Genomic DNA, 22398 nt, shown 5'->3' with positions numbered 1-22398 from the left:
CAGTCTTGCTTCATCAAGCTTCTACGATGATTGTCTGCACGACCCCTAACACTGATTCAGCTGAAAGAGTTTTAAAAGTAGTACTTTCCATTGTATCCGAAAACCTTTTTTGGAATGCTACTTATTTACAAGCAGAAGGCATTCAATAATAAAACTGTGTCATCCACAGCAAAGGGAAAGCTGTCAAGTTTGCTGCGGCGAGAGATGTGGTTTCTAGAGTGTTGTTCTTTTCAGTGCAGGTGAACATCAAGCATTTGGGTCTCCTCTCTGTTGCTGATTTCTGCTCTATGATCAGACATTAATACTACCAATAAAACGTGTACAATCTTTGAAATAAACTTCTCAGAGGTTTCCCAAATTTCATATTTAAAAGGCCCTTATCGATAAGGCACTTGCCTTTGAATGAAAACCCTGTACAGAGCATAGGGAAATCTCCTCCAGATTTCCCACCCCAATATCTTCAGTGTGCAGGATTTACAAGTAGGCTTTTCAGTTTTGTTTCATTTTGGGGAGAAAGGGAAGTAAGGTAAGAGGCACGGAATCAATTTATTCCCCAGTTTATTCCCATTCACATTGAATACCTCGTAAAAACAGGGATTAGCCAATACTTCTTTTCATCTCCAAAAACCTCCCTCAGATTTTTGCTGCATCCAAGAGAAAAGCCATTTTTATCAGGGCCATTTCGAAATGTGGGTGCACGGAATGTTTCTGTAAAAGAAAAAGCAACATTTCTAAAGGGACGAGGGTGGGGAAAGAGGAATAAACAGAGTCAAACTTTTCTGTTGTGAAAACAGTATCCGGTAAACTGAGATCAACTGGATGTGTATTATGGAAAAATTGTAACAGTCAGCTGGAGTAATTAGCATTAAAAAAACCACAATGTAAATGTCAAAAATAACAATGAAAGGTAAAAAAGTTCACACAGGAGGAACAGTCACCTTGGTCCCTTTATATTTAACATAACGTTTGAGACAGAGCTAAGCACCATCAGCATGCCGAAGATACCATATCCCTCCTTCATTAGTGGCAAGCTCTTTCTTTGGCCTGTACACGTTCTTGAGCAGAAGAACCACTCCTCTGCACAAATAAGCAATTTTCCGTAGGGCGCTACTGTACCAAAGCCAATATAGGATAGCTTTTTCCCCTTCTGCCAAGGTCTGAAGTTGAATTAAGAGCATCCCGTGGTATCAGAGGAAGATGAGATGTTAGAAACGCAGACACACCATCAACTACAGCAAACCACCCAAACACAATTAATGTTAGTATTTTTCTAGTCAGTCTGGTTACACCCTGAAGGGGTGTAACTGAAGGGATTCATAGCTCTCCCCAGACAAACAGCTTGTCTTTTCATAATCCTGATTAAAAAAGGAATAAAGTACCCTGCTACGTTCCCAGTACCAACACTGACTTCTGGGCAGGGAACATGCCGAAGTTCCTTCAAAGCTAGAAAAGGGGCCGTGAATATTCCCTACCTGTAGATACATCAAAACAAAAAGGCTCAAACCACCCTCCCATCAAACAATCGAGAGAATTCCCTTTCCTCATCAAAAAATTCTGGCAGGCCGAAAATGATTTCACTTTCAATTACCCCATTTATTCTTGGGGATGCAAAACTAAGTTCCACTGAAAACTACAGAATTTTGACTTCCTAAATCGTGGGGAAAAAAACAGTCCCTCTGCAAAAATACATTCAAAAATGTTTTAGCAAGAACTTCAGATATTTTGACTAATGCATTTAACTTGTTTATTTGGCCAACATAATGCCATTCAGAACAGGAATTACTGGCATCTCTTACTCTTGTATTATTTAGGAAACGTGCATCAGTGATTCCACTTTTACTGCAGTGCTTTTACAAGTTACTTTCTAACAGCAAGGTCCATTCTTAAGTTTACAAAACTTAAGAATGCTCTTTGGGATCTGGTTCAAAATATATTATATTTATGTAGAGTAGAGCCTTCATCTCAGTTGGGGCCACCCAGCTAGTTTAAGTATTATAACAGGGTAACTGGCAAGCAGTAATTGTGTTACATACTTAACACTACATAAAAACACAACAGAAATGCACAGTACCTCTGGGATCTCAAAATACAAACAAAAGAAATTAACATTCATCATGAATCCACACGCTTGCTCCAACAGAGAGCCCGCTACATAAGTTTTATTCTCCCACAAGCCGTGCAACAAAGGGTGTTTCATCCATAATTACTTTCACCAAAAATGCTCCTTATTGTGCAGTATTTAAAAGTTTTCCTTAAATGTGATGGCACATTCTGTAGGCCTCACATTCCCAGCGACTCGTCAATTTTCTGGACAAGCAACAGTTCCATACTGCAATCAACTGACCTATTGTTGATCTGTTTTTGCCAACTAGCCAGCAGTGGTAGCTGAAGAGCGACAGTATGCTGATGAAGAACATGGCTGCCACAAAGAAAAGGAAAAGTACATGGAACTTTGCATGGGTATCTGGCAATTCGTTCTGGGGAGAAACAGAAAGAGAGATTAATATGTTAATGCTTTTCAGCAGCAAATGCAGTATTATGACAAAACATTTCCTTCCATACCCATTCTGCTCTAGGTCTTTCACCTCACTTTTCACAATGAAAAGCAGCACAAGCAGGGCTCCCCTTCCACGTTATGTGAAACTGGTGCGTAACAGTAATTAGGGCTGATGGGTACCCCTGTCTGAATTTAGTACCATGAGTGCATATGTTCATCCACTTGACATCTCTGTGTACAACCCATTTCCCAACCCAGTTAGTTTCTGAATTCTCAGCGGTGGGCAAGAAAAAAAAAATCCCCTTACTAAAAAATGTTAACTGTGCAGCTACAGCCAAAGAGACACAGGGAAAACATGTCTGAAATCAGTGCCTGTGCAGAGGAGAAAAAGCAGCAAAAACTCCCAAACCCTTTTACTGCCAAGCTAATAATACTGAACCTACTTCTGAACTGGTGCAAGGAAAGTAAAAGGGAAATAGCCCAGTCACACTGTCTTTTCAAGAGTGAACCATTCCCTAGATAAGACCAGTTGCCTGTGGCTGATCTTCATTCCGATGACCTCCCAACTTTAGGCAACAACCGTAAGTACCCAGCAGAACAGATCTGTCCTATGTGCCCAGGCAAAAGTTATTCACCAGAAGATTTATGTGAAAAACAACATTTTCAATACAACCACCATATCTGATAGCCAGTTCCACCCCCAACCCCAACTAACTATTTTTAGGCTTGCACTTTCAAGAGGCCAGTGCGATTTGTAACAAGGACTGTTCCAGATCTGTGTCCTCAAAATCACAGTACTTTTAAGTAGCTGACCTTTAGCAGCACTGGGAAAGCAGAGAGGCTATTTTTATTCAGCATTATAGTCAGCATTATTGCCATTAACTTTTTCTATTAGCTCATCCTATACACCCACTTGTTGGAGGCTGATAGCTCTGTCTGAAACATATTTTGATTAAAATCAAGTACACACACAGCTTTATCTATAGGTACTTACACTGCCTCTATTACATAGGGAACACCGATTACAAGTCTCCTTTCTTTCAGTTATGCTGTAAAGTGCTATCGTGAATGACTGGGTTAGAAAAACTATAGTAGGAACAATTTTTAAATAATGACATCAACATTGGACCATTACCTTTGGACAATTCTCTGCAGATTTCCTGCGGCAAAGCTTTGCGCAAACAAAGACAATTTATTAAATACTAATACTATGTTAAGACAAAGTGTTTGAAAACAGCACAGGGTTTGTTAAGAAAGAAACGGTTGGTGCGCACGCGTGCTCTTGGGCATGCAGCGTTCCGATGCCCCTCAGAAGTCTTAGCCTTCATTCTCTAAGAAAATGGAGGAGAGAGTACCTAAGAGTGTATTCCTGCCTTCTAAGGCATGACATTTTCTACTGAGGTATATAAATATTGCTGTACACAAGTACTGCTGCTCATACTTTCAAGCGGTTTGCTCAGCTTGAGCAGCAGGATTGCATCAGACACATTCTTCGCTATTTTTTTCCATCATAAACAAGGTTTATGTGAATACTGTGTACGACATAAACCACTCTCAGAGGTCAGAAAAACTCAGAATACTCCAGAGGTATAGAGCAATGGTTTATAAATTACAAAATCATTCTGACTTCAGAGCATACCTACTATCATTAGATGCACTTTCAGCCAAGACTGTAAAAAATAAATTCCCATTCTTTGCCTAATTTTCTTTGCTAGAGAAAAAGAACTCATAATAGCACTGTTTCCTTCTTCCCAATATCCTTCAATATTGAGATTTGTATATGGGATATTCATACGTGAAATTAAACCAGCACTTAAGAAAACAAAGGAAGAAAGGGAGCTCTGCCTCCAAGAGGAAAGCTGAGTTTAAATTAGATTCTAAATTCTAACCTTTACACTTAAATGGTGAGATTAGCCATCTTAGCTAACATGCTAGCACTGCACAAATCTGGTTTAGACAAAAGAGAGAGAGGGAGAGACAAGAGAGCCTGGGCTTTTACCATGGAGTCTGGCATATATTAACAGCATTTTCAAAAATGGTGGCTTCCATCAGATCATTCTAGAGTAAGCAAGTGATCGCAGAGTCCAGCTCTCTGAACTGGCATCTAAGTTCAAGTTCCTTATCTACCACCTTTTTTTGGAAATAGTTTTATTTAGACAACTTCTGTAACAGTCCCTCTTCCCTACCCGAGGGACTTGAAGTGTTTTGTGATCCCTTAAAATCAAGGCTAGAAAAGGACATACTCCAATCGCTGATTATTCCTAGCTTTCCTGTTAAACCTATCAAGATTTTTCCTGCCTGAGAGCACACTGCAGTCTTCCTGAGAAACACAATTTCCAGAGTAATTTTTTTAACTGCTCGATGGCATAGATACACCCAAGAAGTCAGGCTTGCTAATACAATACCAGAGCTTGCAGTTTACACACAAAGAAAAAGAACCAGAGCTTCCAGTTTCAGGCATTTCCCTATATGACTGTAAGGAGAAAGACCATATGTAACTGAAACCTAAGATCTTTTAAAGCATTAAAAAATTTTTAGGGCTCCTTTGGAGCTCTATATTCAAACAAAATAGTTCTCTACAAAGAATTCTCAGGCCAGTTGTTCTTTGAAACTGAAAAAAGAAATAACAGCTTAGCCTTTGTGTAAGCAGATGCCAGACAAGTGGTAAAAACTACTTCCCTTGGCCGTTTAAAATCATCATTATACAAAAAGCTACACATTTGTGTGTACTATAGCATCTTACATATTTGCATGAACACTACAGTCAGCTTTTGGGCCAGAAAATATAATATTACTTCAGTTGTATCTTCCTATTACAGTAGCTCTGTACCCTAAAGAAGGATTTTTTGAATTCGTTATGCACGATGAACTTGTATCTACGTCTTCTGACTACCCACTTTCAGCCACTGCTTGTAAGTTCTTGAATGACAGTTGTGGAACTCAAGCATCTTTCAAAAAAAGGCTAACTCCTTCCTGGAGAACAGGGTGCAGATTTTGAGTGCATATCACAGCCTTATTCACAGTTGTGTCCTAGCAGCACTGCGAGCTCCGCATGCCACCGCACGTGTGAACAAAGTGAAACCTCAGACATTAGTTATTTAACATCTTCATGCTCAGTGGCTGCACAGAAGCAGAGATTTGCCAGTGAGAGCTCCAGAGTTTACAAAGGGAAGTGAATGGCACAACCAAATTTGGGCTGCTTAGCACACGTAATAGACTGAAGCTAGTCACTATTCCGAAAGGTTCTTTACAAACTCCTTCATAGACAGAGTCATTTGAACATGTCACTTAAAAAAAACCCAAAACAAAACAAATACCAAACCCCAAAATCTTGCTGTCACAGCTTGACTTGTTACTCATCTTTTAGTAGCTTGGTCCAGCCTAATTCTAGAAAAAACTCAGAACAGCTGGTACACCTTCTTCTGTATTATATACCAAAGGAGCAACTTGCAGCTAAGGACCTGGAATTGCTTTTTCTAAGTACAACCTGAGTTTTTCAGAAGCCTGTGCCATCCACCTCAGAACACATATCACATCCTTGAGTTAGCTATACTCAGCATTGTCAAACTAATTTAGAGGACACTGAAAGATGATGAAAAAAAACTGAAAAAATATACATGTTTCAAGGAGGAGGGAACATAGCAAGAATGAATGCGGATAATAAATATGCACTGGGAAGTGCTACCGTGCGCTATGTAAGCAAGGCATCAAGGACCGTGATGCTGTGACTGGGCATTTAGCCAGCGCTGGTGTTTTTGTCAACCACATTTTGTTAAACTGAGCTTTTATTTCCTCATCTCTGACAACCGCCTAGGTAGAAATGAAACTTTCATGAATATAGGAAAAGGAGTCATGAGAACAGAAAAAGGAGTCATTCACATTCCCTTCATCTACAAAATGGATTTTAACATCCACACCAGAGAATAAGCCTGTGGTAAACATTTGCAGCCAGCACGGCTGCCCCATCATTGCATGAATGGTATTAACATCTTTCTTCAGCACTTCTGCATAGAGCATGAAATATGCATTGGAAAAATCTTGAATGTACACGTCAGGTACACAAAGATTTCCTTCAACAGAAGATATAGCTGTGCATCTCTCACAATGTTCTCAAGAATCTGCATGTGCGTTGTGTCTACATACAAGTATTACCAACGCTACAAAACGCTGGATTGCTAGTTTGTGTACTTAGCATGTACACCTTTACAATCTCATTATTGCGGGTTCTGGAGTGATCAAAACCGTACTCCCTAAAAAGCACTTCATCATCCATCCCAACATTGGATATATACAGCAGTTTGGTGCAAGCTTTCTCTGAAAACATTTGCGAGGAAGCAAAAAAAAAAACCCCACTACCTTCTGAAGGTAGACTATAATATTTCTGAGAGTTAGGCATTTTGGAGAGGGGAAATCTAGAGAGCCCAAACAAAAAATTAAAAGTTATCTGTCTGATGCTGTAGCAAACAGAAAACTGATTATCAGCAATATATAAAGCAGTCTGCAGACGGCACGCAACAGCAGTACACTGCTCGAATCTTGGTATAGTTGTAAAGCGGAGCTTTGAGGATTCTATTCTGCAGCCGACAGCACTGGCCTAGAAGAGCTTCTACATACTAGAGTCGCACTAAATTTTGCAAGCCTACACAATTATGGTGCTGGCACCTCTTTCTGGAAGTCTACTTTAGCTGGACTACAATATGATCATAGCTATTACAAATAGCTATGTGGAACAAGTGATTTAATATAGGTAAAGCGAGTTAGAGTTCTATTCTAATTGTAAGACTACAGCATTACAAAATTCTGTTTTGGAAGTAACTGGGAAACGAAAGCAACAAGTGCAAGCACACAACTAAGCCTTCTACTGGCATATTCCAGAAGCAGCCCGTTCTTGCAGGAAGCATTTAATCAACAAAATCATTAAAAAAAAACCCTCTTAAGTTTCCTTCCTCTGCTCAAGGGTCCACTTCAATATTGCGTCCAATGGGCTTTGGAGTAGGCTTGCTGGAAATGCTGGTACTGAATGTTCATTGCGGTCAGATGTCCTGGGGACTTTCATTGCCGTAACACACACGAAGTGAGGTGACAAAGCAAATTCATTTTCTTCGCGCAAGCACTGACTGGTAAATATGTAGGAACGCATCTACAGTTTCATTAGAAATTGCATACAAAGCACTGGAAAGCAGCCAGGCAGATGTCTGGGAGTGGCACATTCACAAATTAAAAACTTAACCATTTACAGTCAAGCAAGACTGAACAGCTGAATCAGACCATTTCATTTCAGAAACGTGTGAAGCCACAGTTATGACTGATAAATATATTTATATGTACATTATGATAAATACATTCATCTCACACAATACTGAAAGCTCACTTTCCTCTGAGTTCCTTGTTCTCCAGTGACAGGCAGCTTTACAGAACTGAGAGCCTGAGACATGGCATTTTGGCAGATCAGACCCATAGGCTTAGATAAACATAAACACAATGTACTTTTTGCACCATTTGCCTCACCTGTCTAATGACAACTGTTTCAAAGAACAGCTACTCTGAATACATGATGAAGCTTCTCTAACCCTGAACTGGCAAAATCTTTTTGGTCCAATAATGGTTATTTTATAGATATAGATAATTACTACTTTCCACAGCTATTCGGACAACAACTAGCATCTAAGAAATATATGCTGTTATTAACTTTAAAAATTGTGATGGACAGCCTTCCAACTCATAGTGATTTTTCAACATAAATTGGTTAAGGGAATTAAGAGAAGACTCTTTTATCTCAAAAGACAAGAAAGAACAGTACAAGGTGCCAGAGATGACAGGGAAACAACACCAGAAGACACCCTATTCGGCCTGGAACACAAATAGAACAAAATCAATAGGAGGAACAACACTGATGTACAAGGATGCCTGCACTTCACATACATGTCTCTCTCTAGAGATAATACAATAAATGTGTATAGACCATTTGACAACTGGTAATAGTTGCAGGAAAGATGGATATCATTAACATTGTATCAGCTCAATAAAAGCCACTAATACAAATATCTGTATGTAGGCATACCAAATCAGAGATTGGTGAATTCCCAAAAAGTTCAGTTGCCTCATCTGATAGCAGAGTATCCATAAACAAGTTAAAGAAGATACAGAAGATACAGAATTGTTATTTCTATCTGACATTTTTCAGTATTTTTATATATACATGTATATATGTTTACACACACACACATGCAATTGTTTGATATAGCTAGTTCTCTCTCTTTATCTACATATCTATATCCAAGAGTTTCAAAAAAACCTGAGCTGAGCCACTCTGTTTTGAGGGAGCAGAGAAATTGCACAGCGTCCTCATTGGAACTTCTTTCCCCAGTTACTCATCCAGGCCAGTGTAATACATTTAATTCATCAAAATTCAGAAAGCGCTCCTATTTCAGTCACCTCGATTGATGCTGTTAATGGCAATGAACTATGGAACAGACTAAATGGTGAGTGACAACATGCTGACGTAGCCTGCAATAACACGTGCATGATTAAACAAACAAACAAGTCTTAGAACTTACTGTCCAAAACTTTATGAAGTACTGCAAGACTGTAGCAGCAACAAACAAACAGTACAGTAAGGAATACATTAAAAACAGGAGGAAGAATTTGTAGTTAGAAAATCCCACACAATTATTCACCCTAGAAGGAGAGGAAAGAGAAAGAGGTTATTATAATATAAAAAAATAAATAAATAAAAATAATACATTCAGCTGTTTTTACAGAGCATTATAAGATTGTGCATGGTGTCAGCAGTATGTCAAAAACAGTCTGGCACTAGTACTTCAGAAGCATTTCAGGCCACCATTTTGAACAAAGTTTCTTCCTTCAGGCCAAGTGATCTGGGCCCTCTCATAAACTTTGCCCCCACAAGGAGTTCTACGGGACAAGACATGAGCTAACAAAGTGTACGATATATACAGTCTGTATAGGAAGCATCTCACACACTAGGAACTAACTGCAGTCCTTGCTGAAGACAATACAAGTCTCCATCAATTTCAGTGGAGGTTGCTTTAGTTACAAAAACCCCTTCAAGTCAACTATTGATAGCGGTATTTTTGTAATGACAATAGATAATATTTTTACTGATAAGCAGTGAATATATATTGCAGCAGAGTAACTGTTGGATTGGATCCTATCTACTGTGGATCTAGAACTGGAGAACTGAATTTCACAGGGCAGTAGACAGCTTCTCTCCTGATACCGAACCAACCAAAAGAAAGAAATGCCGTTTTTCATACTTCGCGTTAACTTTTTCTCTCTGTAAGGAGACAGTGTGTGATTTGGGCTACTGGGCTTATAATTCTAAGTTGCAGCACACATTAGGAAAAAAATATTTACACATATCAAAACTTCAAGGAATTCTGTGAAAATCAAATTTTTATTTAAAATTTACATTTGTGAAAGAGCATGTAGGATCCAGCTCATCACTATTACACTGATCTGTTTTTCATTTTCCTAAACTTACCATGGACAGTGATGATCCATTTTTAGCACACATCTGAAAGAGAGAGGAGATAATTTCCAGTAAGTTAAATTTACTTTCTAAGACATATGCTTTTAGTTTCTAAAGGTTTGGGGTTTGGTGTTTTTTTTTTTTAAATTTAATTCCTCCCATTATGCCAAGTTTCCATACTAGAGAAGCCATCCTCTCACCCAAAAGGACTAAGCGAGATTCAGAAAAATCAGGAAGAGAGCTTCAAAAATCAGCAAGGCAGGACTACTGAGCAACAATTAGAACATGTTATTCATAGTTACCCTACGGACCCTTTGGAGCTATGTGGATAAGGTATGTTAGCCTGGCATTCACTTCAACTAAGTCTGCCTTAGGGTTCTTTTCGCTACCTGTTTGTTGTTTCTTTTTTAAAGTTCACTGAGGAAAAGAAAAGCACAGTGGGCAAGGGCAATCTGAACAGTGAATTTTCACCCAGCTTTAGTGTAAGGACAGAAGCTAGTCATTTCAGACAGACATTCACTGTATGACTTAATAAATCTGATTTTAGCCAAAAATGTTTAGTTCTTTAGGTAGCTAGATTTCCTCAAGCGCAGCCTACTGAAGTGTCACTCACAGACTCAGTTTGCAGTGCCCTATAGATTTCTCTGACAGCTCAGAATGAGGCTAGGGGCCTTTGAAATGGCTAGGGCATATAATTCTACTGCAACTCTTTGAAATAAAGGGTTTTACCAGTACTGGTAACATGTGTGTGTTTCAAAGCTGGAGAAGCAAGATACAGTAAAACAGAGTTCTATAATAAGCATTTGCTGGTGCTGGTATCTCAGACTTGTCTTTACTTTCAGTCACTGATCCTTTTACATGAACATTGTTTCATAAAGCTGTAAGCACATTTCCTAACAAGTACTGCCACTTCGTCTATGTTACTGCAATAATAATGCTGCACTAACAGGAGGAATTCTGTCCTTTCCTGAAATCCAAGTACTGAGGGGGTCAGAGTGGAACAAACAGTAAAATCAGCTGCAATGCAAGGGCTGACGCACATAAGACATGAACAGAGTAAAGCGATGACTGGAGGAGAGAGAGAAAATCCATCATTTTAGATTCAATAACTTACATGTCACACGCAGAACAGTGGTGGCAGCGGTCAGGTTTGATTAGCTGGCACCGATCACAGTATCTGATGGCTACATTCAAATGGCAAGGGTCAAGCCGTTAGAACTCACTTAATTTTATAAATTGCTCCCCTCCTTAACATGAACAGAATCTTAAAGAGCTCACTGCCCCTCCCCAAAACACCTGTTTTCACAGAACTTCATATGCCTACGCTCAGGCAATACATACCTTTGTTTGGAGTTTTCTGGAAATGTAACATATGAAAAAATTTAAAATAGTTTCATCCACTACTATTTTACTGAGTCTGTGTCTTAACTTCTGCTTTTTATTTACTAGATTATCTAGCTCCTCAGTCTTTCCATCCCTGATCCTTTGGCACTGATCCCCTAGTATTTGGTTTCCTTCACCTCTGGACAGGCTATCAAGGCATCCCGTTGTGAAACTGCCTCCTTTCAATAAGCCGACTTTCAGCATTAGCTTTCTCTAGCTTCTTCAGCAAATAGTAAAGATCTGCTCAGTAAGTTAGCTCTCCCTCATCCTTTCCAGATATTTTTAAACAAGGCTTCAGGCTCTTCTCAATGGAAATATGACGGCAGTGCAGGCAGTTCAAAATGAGAAGGAAAGCCAACATCTAAGCTAAGCAGAACTGTGAAAAGCTGGCAAGAGCTTCCCAGACCACTTCAGGAATTTAAGACAGGGATTCCCTCAAAGGGGGCTTGTATTCAAAAAAGCCAGGTGTCCTTCCGCTTTGTTTGGAAAGTCACAGTAAAGTTTGGTAATAGCTATCCTGAGCAGTTTATGTTCTTGGAGAAATCTATAACGTTGCTAGTTTCAAGAAAGAGAAACAACTACATAAAAGTAAACACAAGATAGTTTTTAAAATCTACTTATGTGTAAGACAGCAGTTTCATTGATTATTCTTGCATTAGCTGGAATAAAACAATGCTTATACTTACTAAGGGCAAATACAGAAGTTGCTCACAACAAGCTACTTTTTAAACAGCTCTGTATCAAACGATGGGATTGAAATAACATTGGTTCTTAAATTCTAGCCTTAATGATGAACTTTCTGCTCTCAATGAACTGACGTAGTTCAGAAAGAGAAGTTTAAAGTGGGATACCAATGACTAAAATTGAGTAGAAAGTTGAATTGTAATCTATTTCTAGCTGTATTTCTTTGTTGTATTTATTTTTTATAGCCAGGGTGGGAGATAAATGTCATCTGTCTGCTTATTGGAAGATGTTTTTTGAGAAAGCTTTTCCAAGTGCTGGCTGCATGAGGAGATCCACAGACAAAGGATTCTGGTTTCTGATGGGGAAAACACAAGGCCATGGCCTTCGCAGTATGTGTTTAATAGATTGTTCATTCAGTAACAACAAATGAATTCCACAGAATTAATCTCGCAGCTTTGGGAGAGTAGAATTATCTTTGTATCTCACCTCTCGATGCTGTTGTTGTATAGATAGGCAAGTCCTTCGCAGCTCTTCTCAAAATTTCCTGCTGGGATTCTGGTCTCTCTTCTTTTTCATATTGCTCTTTATCAGCTTTTGACAAACAAAACTGTAAGGGAAGGGAAAAATGGGAGGAGTGGAAGAGAATAATTATTACTTTGAGTTCTAGTCAAGTTCTAAGGAAAAAGCCCTGTGGATCTTAATCCTATCTCTTTGGAGAAACTTCTCTCAAAAATATGAGAAGAAGAAAGAATGCTACTAAGTTGCAGGAGATCTCCAAAACCTCTATTGGAAATGACATGATGGTCCTGGGGATATCTTAAAAAGAATCATCTTTGTCTCTGTTTACCTCTTTAGCTTCCCTTTGCAACACAAAGGAAGACAGAGATTCAGGGGAGCCTTAAGAAGGTGAAAACGTTCCTTAAACTCATGACGAGTGTAAAATCTAAATGATCTATGAACCAGAGCAAGGCACAGCAGTCTTTTGTTGCCATAAGAGACTGAAATTCTCTTACCCTCTGTGCTGCTGACTTAGAAAAGGGTACAAGCCAGAGAAAGAAGGGGTTGGGGGGGGGGGGGCAAGGAACAACTTTTCACAGCTGCAGCACAGAAGTTGAATGAGTTTAACTGGAATTTTTGCTGAGTAGTAGTCAGAACTGGTCTCAAAATCTGTTAGCTGTATTGAGAGCAACTTCAGCAAAGCCTGTGGAGTTTCGGGGAGAGTTACAATCCCAAATTAACCATGAGAAGCATTCCTTCCTGTTTAAGTCTCACTGAAAAGTAAAGCTTTACCAGAATAAGCAGAAGAGATTTTACTCACTTCTGAAACGCTTCTTTTTGTATTCACTGAAATTATAAGCTTTATCATTAAGTCCCACAAAAATCAGTGTACCGATGAGCCCCTATGGAACGGTGTCAACATACACTGAACTCACTATTTCTCTGATGTTTTCTGTTCTGAAGCACTTTCCAAGTCTGAGCTTCCTGCAAGGACTACAAGAGCCCTTTTTATGAGCACATATAGACAAAGTATTCATGCTGGTGAGAGGAAAATGCTGCGTCTGCAACTGGAACTAAAATTTGCTTTATGTGGTTTAACGTGACCGTATTTTCCTACCAAGAACATCTATATGATTAGTTCCTGTGGATTTTCCTCTCATCCTGTACTTTTCCCTCTTGTGGATTCTAGTCAGCTGGCAAGCAACAACAAAGACCCCATTTACAGCAAAACAGGAAGCAGTAACACATTGCTCTGACTTTGCTGTGTTATTTCCTAATCCAGAATGGAAGTAACTCACCCCATGTCCCAGGGAATCGAGATAAGATCATGTTACATATAGTGTCATTCCAGCTATTGCACCTGCCCAGTCATTTAATGGTGAAAAGTGAAACGTTGCCCCTTTTATTGGGCATGACTGGCAGGGTTTGGGTTGCAGGGCTGATCTGCGAGATCATGAGCTGCCCCGTCACAGCCAGTTCCCCCAGCTCCATAACAGATGGAAACAACCCACTGTGCACCAAAACTTCAACCAGAGGAGCACGTGGAGTCTCTCCTCAAACGTACTTAAGGAAGGGTCATAGCCATTAGGAGCTGGAGATGGCACAGCAGGGTACACGCCAGAGGAGACATGAAAAGGGACAGAGACACCTCCGAGGGGACTGCGGTCCATGGAGGACCCATATCGGAGCAAGGACACCTCCGAAGGGACTGTGGTCCATGGAGGACCCATGCTGGGGCAGAGACACCGCTAAGGGACTGCAGCCCACGGAGGACCCAAGCCAGGGCAGGGACACCTCCGAAGGGACCGTGTCTGATGGAGGAGCCGTGCTGGGGCAGAGACACCGCTAAGAGACTGCAGCCCACAGAGGACCCAAGCCAGGGCAGGGACACCTCCGAAGGGACCGTGTCTGATGGAGGACCTATGCTGGGGTAGGGGCACCTCTGAGGGGACTATGGCAGATGGAGGACTCATGCTGGGGCAGCAGAGCATAGGAGGCAGGGAGCAGCTGGGAGAGACCACTGTGTGCTGACCTCAACCTCCTGCGCTGCCTGTCACCTCATTGAAGGGAGGGAGCACAACATGCGAAAACAAGGACAGTACAGACTAGGAAAGGGAAGCTGAGCCTAGGGAACTGGGGAAGGAAGGACATTTTCCTGTGTTAGGTTTAATTGCCTCCTTTGCTTTTCAGTACCCAAATCAGTAGTTAAACGTTTATGTTAACAGACAATAAATTCAGTGAAAATCCCTAAATCAAGACTGCTTTACCTGCAACAATAATTGGTGGAGAATGTGGGTAACATCCAGACCAGGCAGGGACTGGGACTGGAATTGGAATAAATGTGACTCTGAAACTCTGGATGGAACCTCGGTTCTGGCACTGGGAAGTTCTGGTGTTCTGTTGTGGTTGAAATGGTGTGCCCATTGTGCTTGAGGGCCTAGGGATGAAAAACGTGTGAACAGGGGAGAAACTGAGAGTCTGAGGGGACCAGAGAGGCCCTTGCTGGATGGAAAAGGAATTGGGAAAAACGTGGATGACCCTGCTCCAGGCTCATGGATCTCCATGTCCAGGATCCAAGAGCACCAGCCTGGGGGCTGCAGGGACTGTGACACCCTTGCAGAAGCGTGCTGCTGTGCTGTGGGGTGCATCAGGCTTAAGGTGCCTAATGGGGCACCAGTGGGGCTCTAGACGGTGCCTGATGGGGCTGCAGTGGGCCTCTACATAGCTGGGGACCCCTTAGCAGAGATGGGAAGACAGCTGATAGAGCTCAAGTGGCCTCATCACAGCTGGATGCCAAGGACATGGGCAGCTGTGGAATGGCAGGAGGCTGGGAGTGACTGCAGCACCCAGGGTGAGAAACCGAGGACTTTTGTTATGAACTAGAAATAGAGCCCTTCAATTAGGGTGGTTAAGCAGAGCTACGGAAATAGGAGCACTGCCCTTGAACGTGACCACTCAACAGCCCTTTACTGAAAGTGAACCTAAAGAAATGGGAGACATCTACAGCCACAGTGCCATGGATGCCCCTGCAGAGGCTATGGTAGTACTCGAAAAATAGAGCCACTAGGATACAGCTGATGGCTCAAGAGAGCACTGCTTTGGGGAGTTTAGGGCTTATGCCACTTGTAAACACTGCACCGTACAAAGGAGGAAGGTTTTGGGATCAGCTGCTGGAGGAATATGTGGAGCAATGCCTGATCCTTCAAGTGAGATACCCCTGCGGAGGAACTGGGAGGAGGAGACAATTGCCTGTATTTGCTTGGACTGCTGGAGCATGTTTATAAGCAAGGGGAAAGGGACTCTGGAAAGGTAGTGATCACTCACGCCATGGCCCAAAAGCTCTGGCAACCAGACCCCTCTGGTATCACCTGATAAGCTGGTGGAACCAGCGGATCAAGTCATGGATCAAGTCATGGATCAAGTCATGGATCAAGTCATGGATCAAGTCATGGATCAAGTCATGGATCAAGTCATGGATCAAGTCATGGATCAAGTCATGGATCAAGTCATGGATCAAGTCATGACTTGTATCTTCAGTACTGTGAGTACAGGTGTGAGATTAGCAGCATGGCCTAGGTTGATGCAGAGTCAAGTAGTACGGTCAACCTTGAAAAAGATGTCAAGAAGGGCTGAAAACTTCCCATGCTCTTAGCCTACAGATCAGGACTAATGGATGTTGCTGAAGGAAGAGGGGGGGGATATGATGAAGCAGCACAGAAGGGAATTGCAAGGGCAGGGGAAAGGTCAGAGCTCAGTTAACACTGTCAGAGGGCGCAGAGCACGCTCCAGGAAATTAAAGCCCCTTCATGCATCTTTTTACTCTCCTAATAAGGAAACGCTCCCACTGCGTCAAGTGAACGCTCTTCACCACCCATCGTGGGTCTGGATGAAGCCCTACAGCAATTAGTCATGAACCTATTACTATCTCCAATGATGATGCTACTTGCTGCTCATATTGCCTTAGTCATTGGTTTGTATGCTAAAATGTACTGAATATTCAAACCGCTAAAATGTTCTTGGCTGTGTATTTTGCAGGGATGAGGCGTGAAATTTGTAACAACAGCTCAGGGTATTACGATGTTAAATAATCTAGTCTGTGGAGGTAAGGAGTGGAGTTTATAATGGATATACGTTCAAACTATTGCAGCTTTCTTGGCTTTGTGTTTTACGGAGGCAAGGGGTAAAGCTTGCAATACATTCATGTTCAGTTTGAGCAGAGGCACTCTGATAAGTTGAAGTTTTGGTGCATGGTTGACTGCTTTAATCTGTTACAGAGCCAGCTGGAAATGGCTGCGTCCACCAAAGGCACAGCGCTCATGACCTTCTGCAATCAAAACTCGCCTTCTATGCCCAATACATCCCTTTCAAATAATCAGAAATTAGGATTAATACAGTAAAACGTTAAACTTGAGTTTCATTCTTTGAAGTCACCAGCAAGAGTTTTTATATCCTCCTGTAAGCTAGATGGTTACTCAACTATGTAAACTGGAGATGCTCGCATCAAAAGTTTAAGATAGACATGAAACATCATGCCAGCTAACAGCAGTGTAACATGCCTTTGCCCTATTGCCTCCTGTAAGCCTGCTAGGTGACCAAATGCCTGTCCCATGACCTGCAATTAATGAGAAGTTGCATTAGACGGGAAATACTACTTCTAGAAGACATTTCTATGCCAAACTACTAACATGCAGAAAAAAAACTAAGTCACAAGAATTAATTTTCTGAATTTGTGCAAGTACAAAAAACTCCAAAAATCCTGGACGAGAATTTCACTTTCCCAAAGCTATGTTTCTGTTCTTACTTCAGAAATCAATAGGGTCACAGGACCATAAACTCTTTGGACAATGGCAGGATGTGTATGTTCAAAAACATCAGAAGTTGTCTATTACCACATAGCTAACAATTTCCAACAAGGTTCCAGTAGTTCTTATTGAAAACAGAAAGAATCCCTTTGTTTCCTTCCTCTTTCTGGATCTTGTATAATGTTGATTGTTCTTTCTTATGACAAATGTACAGGGATTACACTAGGACAACAGCAGCTGCAGAATCTTTTTTTAGTTCAATAGTAAGATCACAGGATGCTATTTGTTTTGTAAGAATACCTAATTTAAATAACTAAAAATATATACGTTAACACTCTAGTACAATGGGGAAATTCTGAAGCCAGGTTTTGTTTTTAAATAAAACTAGTGTAAATCATTTACTGGTACTTGAACAGAGGGGACTCTACTAGAGAGAGAAAAGAATGTTTTCTGAGATTCTTTTAAAGACAATTGTAGAAGAAAATGTTATATATATATATATATATATATATATATGGGTGTGTATATATATATATACACACACACATACACACACACACACTTAAAATAGGAAACATTCATTATGTGCCATATGCCCAAACCATCCCTTTCATGCAGTGAATATAGAAATCTTGCTACAACGTTACTGTCACTTCAGTATAGGTACTGTCAGAAGAAGGTTTCCATTATTAAAGAATCCAAGTAGATAGTAAACATTATTAGATATCAGCTTTACCAGCAGCCTAAGTTCACACAGCTTTACAAGATCCGTAACACAATTCCAATCACATTTTAGTTGGCTAACCTGCCAAACATCATCAGAACCACCTTAGAAAAAGCCAGCCACACCACCCTGGAGACAAGCTGCACTTGTTTAACTATTCAGTGCTATTATTTTTGTTTAGCTAAGGAGCAGAATAGTCCTTTGCTTTTTCCTCACCTTACAGCCTGTACCTTTCCAAGATAAAGATATCTAAGACATAATTAGGCACTGCAGAGCAGTGTTTGTTTTTCCATAGAAGCATGTTTTTACCTCCTTACAAAAACGTTTAAGGCTAAGACATTCGAAAGTCAGGCTTGCCAAAAATAGAACGTGCAACCCCCACAGAGCAAGCCAAGCCTCAGTTTAGCTAATTTAACAGCTTTATAAAACTGAGGGATGATTTTTAATTTGGTACCACACACACCATTAGAGAAAATGGACATCAAGATTATCCATCTCAGGCTCATTGCAGTTAATACCATTCTCTTTCAACACAAAATTTCTTATAGTCATCATGTGTTCTTTTGTCATTATGTAAAGCCCCTTTATACATTCCTTTCTAGACTGTCACTGAATCTTAACTCTTGACTTACTACTAAGCACTTCAGTCCTCCAAGTTATGAGTATACACTACGTTCCTGACTTTCTTACCTCCTAAAGGTAAAAACTGCCTAAAATGGAAATACAAAATGCCATCACTGTATCTGATTTACTGGTTTTAAAAATTGTACGTGATAAACAAATTACTGCATAGTAAAGCCCTGTAACCCCAGATATACTTTCATATCTTTATTTCATTAGCATATACATGTGAATGTCAAACTTGTGATGAATTAAACACATATCTCGTATAAGGTAATGTCACTACATATAGGATACAATGTTTTAAGAGTAATTTGATGATTTCCATTCATGATATGCTGTCATGCTGTACTATTTTAGATAATGAGAATAGAAAGGTGAATCATGCAGTACTGCAAACAAGTTTCATCATTGAAAACAGTTCAGCTATTTATAAAAAAAATGGGGGGGGGAAAAAAAGCATTGACATTTTTCTAACATCAGATTTACCTCCTTGGAAGGGGATGCAGGAGATGTGAAAATTGTCTTCCAATAGGACCATACAAACATGACAAACGACAGATGAAAAACCACAAGGTAGACAACTGCAATAAAACACAAGTAAGAGTTGAGTGAATATATCTGAAAAGAACAAAAGATAGAAACTTATACCTGATAAGGACTAAACTATTACACTATGAATTGCCCGTTAAGATTAAATTACACTAAACTTCTGCCTGGGTAGATTTAGCACTCTAGGAGGGCCCACATTGGAAAAAAAAAAAAAAAAAAGAAAAGAAAAGAAAAGTGATAGTTATCAGTCCTCAAGGTGAGTCTCTCTGGTCCCCTCAGACTTTCCGTTTCTCCATAGTTATGGAGATGCTGGTTCTGAGGACTTCCCTATTAGGATCATTGTTTCCTCTGTCTAGAAGCTATGAAACAAGAACAAGACAGATAGTCAGGTAAGTGTTATCAGACATGTATGTTGGGTACAGCGCTTTAAATTTAAAGTGCAAAACCCTTCAACGTCTGGTGAGAGACCAGGAAAAATAACCACTACTACACCCCAGGAAAGTGAACACATCAAAGAACATCTTAAACGTACGCATACAGTCAACTTGCTTTATAATCAAGTCCACCATATGCATTATTAAATCATCACCTTCCCGCTAAAGTCTAAACATCATTAAATAAAAAAACAATGTTATGGAGGGCAATATCACAACTTACCTTTCCTTACAAAGATAAAGATGAAATTCTAAACAGCCCGATAAGCATACCTTCAGACAAACATTCATAGACATTATTCCTTGTCTGCGTCCACTCTAAAAAGCTACTGTATCACTCTCTCCATTTTCCATATACTATGACTAGATTTAAAGGGGTCTTCTGATAAGTTCTTCCAAGAATCAAAATGTATAGCGGCGAACATTTTATGGTTAGCGGACTTCAGGATTAAGCGTTGCAACTGTTGCAAAGGCTACAGCCTGCAACCCTTACTACAGGCAGAACTTCATGTCCTTCACTTTTTTTTTTTTTTTTTTTTTTTTAAATCAGTAATGGTAATCTCAAAGCTCAATTGAAACGTTCAAGGCTGGAGAGGTATTAAGTTTTTTATCAGATCTGTGCAAACGAAATAAAGGCGAGCTTCAACACGTTAAAGAGAAGCAGAGTGTGTGATACTGAAACTTTCAAAAAAAATTTTCAAACAGCAGAAGGTTAAATTTTAGGACCTAATTAACAAAGTAGCTGAGTTAAAAAAAAAAAAAAAAGTCCAATAGATCAGGAAACTGAGCTACTTAAGTTGCTGCAACTAAGTGGCCTCAGTTTGGTTAAGCAAATGCCTTCTCTTCCTAGAGGAATCAAGATATCAGTTTTCCACAGTATGAACTCAGCTAGAGGGGCTGGATTTGATTCCACACCCTCTCCGTTACCCAATTTTGAAGCAGTTAGGTCTGAAGTCCTAGTAAACAAAGGAATAGTTGCCTTTGAAAGCCTCCCTCAGGTCTTTAAAGGTGTATATTTCTTTCTTTTGAAAGAAGGTTAGATACTAAGAGAAATATAGCATTAGGACATCCAAACTTTACGTGCTTAAATAAGGCAGACAATCCCAACTGAAGCAGCTCCATCATCCATCCATTTCCTAAAAACATTCCTTGTCCCATCAAATGGAAGCAGGCAAAAGGGAAGTTAACAGCGTTACGATTACAACCATAAGAAAGGTCAGGTATTTAACCTAATTTCCCCCTGAAATCCTAAGAAGCCTATTTCCAGTCTCAGTAGCTGAGAATATAAAGAACTTTCAAGTGCATCAGTATCTTTTAAATTCTGAAGCCTGTCTCACTTGTACTCCAGTAACAATAACTAGCACCTTTTCCACAGCTGAACAATAACAAAAGTACTTTCCCTCCCTTAATTAGATTAAATTTTAAATTTTTTGAGCAACTGAAGGTCAATTTGTCTAATCTTCATTCTTGGAGGTTTTCAAGACTCAACGAGACACAGCCCTAGACAACATGCTCCGAGTTAAGTGCTGTCTCTGCTTTAAGCAAGAGGTTGGACCAAACAGCCTCCCAACGTCCCTTCCTACTTGAATGATTCTATGCTATTATGTATGATTCTAAAATAGATTTTGAAGGAAAAACAGAAATGAAGACAGTTTTACCTGTGGCATGTAACTAGCTAACCTGTTTGGATAAAGAAGATGCCATAATTCCAGTATAGGTTATAGTAAAGCATTTGATAAGTGACCTACAGAATTTTATTTAATTTCTTAGGATGCATCAAGAGACGTACTTCCAATAGAAACTGCAAAGTATTGTCCCACTGTGGAAGGCAGTGGTCGTCATCAATGAGACTAAAAACCACAAACCAAGAAGGAAGACGACTGCACCCTGAGATGAGAGCCGATTGTGAGTGAAAAATTGTTCGGAAATCTTATCCCAATCATCAGAGGAACGTAACCTGGAAGATCCCTGCTATTAGAGTCACAGTGGCAACAGAACGCTGGTGGCTTTAGGATAGAGCTCAATCAGTTCTTGAGTTGGTCTATGTGATATAGTTGACTTAAGGACCAGAGATCCAGACTTTATGATCCAGGAATTTTTCCAATCTTATTTCCTCTTAACAGTTGCTTTTACCATTTGCCAAGAGAAAATAGCTGCATGAAGCCAGACAGCAAACCCAGGAAAAGAAGTTACACAGAATATTTACATCATCCTCACTTATATTAGAAGGACACCTGACATACTTCTCTGTGCAGACAAAGAGAGTTCTTTAAGAAGTTAAATTCCATACTACAGGGACGGCAGAGCGACTGTAAATTTCAGGAATTCCCAAAAAAATGCATGTGCACATTTATAGAAAACAGTCTTAATTTGTCAACTTTCAGGATTTCCTTGTTCATTACAATAAAAAAAATATATATATATTTGAAATATTTCTTCCAGAACTTTTTTTTGTGAAGGTACTTTTTGCCTCTGACTCCTCCAGTCATAGAGAGACAGGGCAAATTTTCAGCTGTGAAACTGAATGAAGATGCGAAACAGAAAACCCTTTTTTTTTCTGCAGAATCCTAAAACTGTTATCCTCATAGGCAAGCACTCATGTTTCCCTGGGCTAGGCACCACATAATAAGAAACTATCTTCTGTTAAAATGTACTATACACATTCAAACATAATATGGTTAAGCAATTAAAGTGTAAGAAAGCTGTTTGGA

At 40.0% G+C, this 22398-nt stretch overlaps 1 protein-coding gene across 3 annotated transcripts in view; it reads right to left on the bottom strand.

Annotated features, from left to right (window-relative positions):
- Nucleotides 1-22398, bottom strand: part of ZDHHC20 (zinc finger DHHC-type palmitoyltransferase 20) — a 50163-nt gene that overhangs the window by 5613 nt on the left and 22152 nt on the right. For all 3 annotated transcript variants that reach the window (XM_068930246.1, XM_068930247.1, XM_068930248.1), the window contains exons 3-9: nucleotides 19191-19285; nucleotides 12543-12663; nucleotides 11104-11173; nucleotides 10002-10034; nucleotides 9055-9175; nucleotides 2345-2477; nucleotides 582-708 (exon numbers count right to left, since the gene is read on the bottom strand). In XM_068930246.1, coding sequence (XP_068786347.1) covers nucleotides 582-708; nucleotides 2345-2477; nucleotides 9055-9175; nucleotides 10002-10034; nucleotides 11104-11173; nucleotides 12543-12663; nucleotides 19191-19285 — 700 coding nt within the window. The remainder of the gene's footprint in view (nucleotides 1-581; nucleotides 709-2344; nucleotides 2478-9054; nucleotides 9176-10001; nucleotides 10035-11103; nucleotides 11174-12542; nucleotides 12664-19190; nucleotides 19286-22398) is intronic.

The sequence above is a fragment of the Struthio camelus genome, chromosome 1, assembly GCF_040807025.1.
Source record: "Struthio camelus isolate bStrCam1 chromosome 1, bStrCam1.hap1, whole genome shotgun sequence".
Lineage (NCBI taxonomy): Eukaryota > Metazoa > Chordata > Aves > Struthioniformes > Struthionidae > Struthio > Struthio camelus.
This window is presented reverse-complemented; position numbering and strand designations above follow the sequence as displayed.